General features: G+C 33.3%; 1 protein-coding gene across 1 annotated transcript in view; it reads right to left on the bottom strand.

The window, feature by feature from the left end:
- The window catches only part of TTC21B (tetratricopeptide repeat domain 21B), a 109,781-nt gene that overhangs the window by 84,927 nt on the left and 23,462 nt on the right, over positions 1 to 1,392 (bottom strand). The window contains exon 8 of the mRNA XM_007947718.2: positions 760 to 858. Within this exon, the coding sequence (XP_007945909.1) occupies positions 760 to 858 (99 nt within the window). The remainder of the gene's footprint in view (positions 1 to 759; positions 859 to 1,392) is intronic.

Below are 1,392 nucleotides of genomic sequence, written 5' to 3'. Positions count from 1 at the left end.
GGGAGGGGAGGGGAGAGAACACTGAAAAAAAAAAAAAAAAAGGCATTGACCCATGTCACTTTAGTTTTGTTCTGATACATGCTATTTAGCAAGTAATGTTTTTGCTTTTTCTTTCAATTTTTGTTTGCTAGTCATTTAATTGTTCCTTATATTTTGCTAGTTTATGTAATTTTTATTAAATGTTACATATATTATTCCTTAATTTTTGCAAGTGTAATTAATTTAACTTTTCAATCTTTTATTCCTCCTGTGTTGATTTTGAGTTTCTATCCCATTTCTCATAACCTTTCTTGTATTAGGTTTTAATACAATAGTGGCTTATAATGAAAACAATTATTTCTTTAATATAAAAATAAGATTCCCAAAATTTCCTCCATCAAAATAGTCTATTACCCACCTTTAATGTTTTTTCAAACAGCTTAAAAAAACAAAAACAAAACAAAAATACAGACAACCCTAGTCATACATTCTGTGTTCTAACTGAAGTAGTAAATCACTTCATGTTTCCTTTACCTGGAGTGCACTTCCCTGTCTCTTAAGGCTCAACAAGTCCTACTTCCATCATGAAGCCTCCATGCCAGCCTTTTACAGTTGGAAGCTGCTTCTCCTCTGGATTACCTTTCTTAAGAATATATCCCTTATTCATGTATATACTGTATTTCACTCTGGGCCATATGATCTTTGGTTTCTTGATCTTTTTGACTTATTTTACATGCCCTCCTATAGATAACACCTCTGGTATATAGCAGGGGTTCTTACAGTTCTGCTGAAGGCTACTGTGATCTTATAAAAAAGTTGATCATTTTGTGGTTCCATGGCCTCCAATGTATTTCCTAAGTTTTCCAGCATGGAGGTAGCCTAGAAAAAACATAAGCAGTACAATTTTAAATATACTGAGAAAAAAAAAAACAATATATGTATACATACACTAATAAATATATATATGGGTAGACATAAGTTACTATTATTTCTGTGTAAAAAAGAACTTTGTTTTTACAAATCTCCTTTCTTCCAAAGAAATTTCAGAAGTTGCAAATATGTTAAATATTCTTTTCAAAAGCTCAATAATAATTCTTGAGTTTTAAAATGTGTTTCTTTAATATATGTTATTGACTTTGAATGGTATAAATAGCCATAACATTCATTTAACTGTACATGCCAAACTTCTTCTCCAATAATTAATTCATGATACATGATATGATAGGAGCTCTGGTAGCATAGAGGCTAAAGTACTTGACTGCTAACCAGAAGCCTGGCGGTTCAAACCCACCAGCCACCCCTCGGAAGGAAGGTTAGGCAATCCTACTTCCGTAGTGATACTGCCTCGGAAACCCAAGGAGGGGTCGCTATGAGTCAGGGCCGACTCGGTGGCACATAACAACAACAACAACA

This window comes from Orycteropus afer, unplaced genomic scaffold, assembly GCF_000298275.1.
Source record: "Orycteropus afer afer isolate SDZICR_OR568_19922 unplaced genomic scaffold, OryAfe1.0 scaffold00001, whole genome shotgun sequence".
NCBI lineage: Eukaryota > Metazoa > Chordata > Mammalia > Tubulidentata > Orycteropodidae > Orycteropus > Orycteropus afer.
This window is presented reverse-complemented; position numbering and strand designations above follow the sequence as displayed.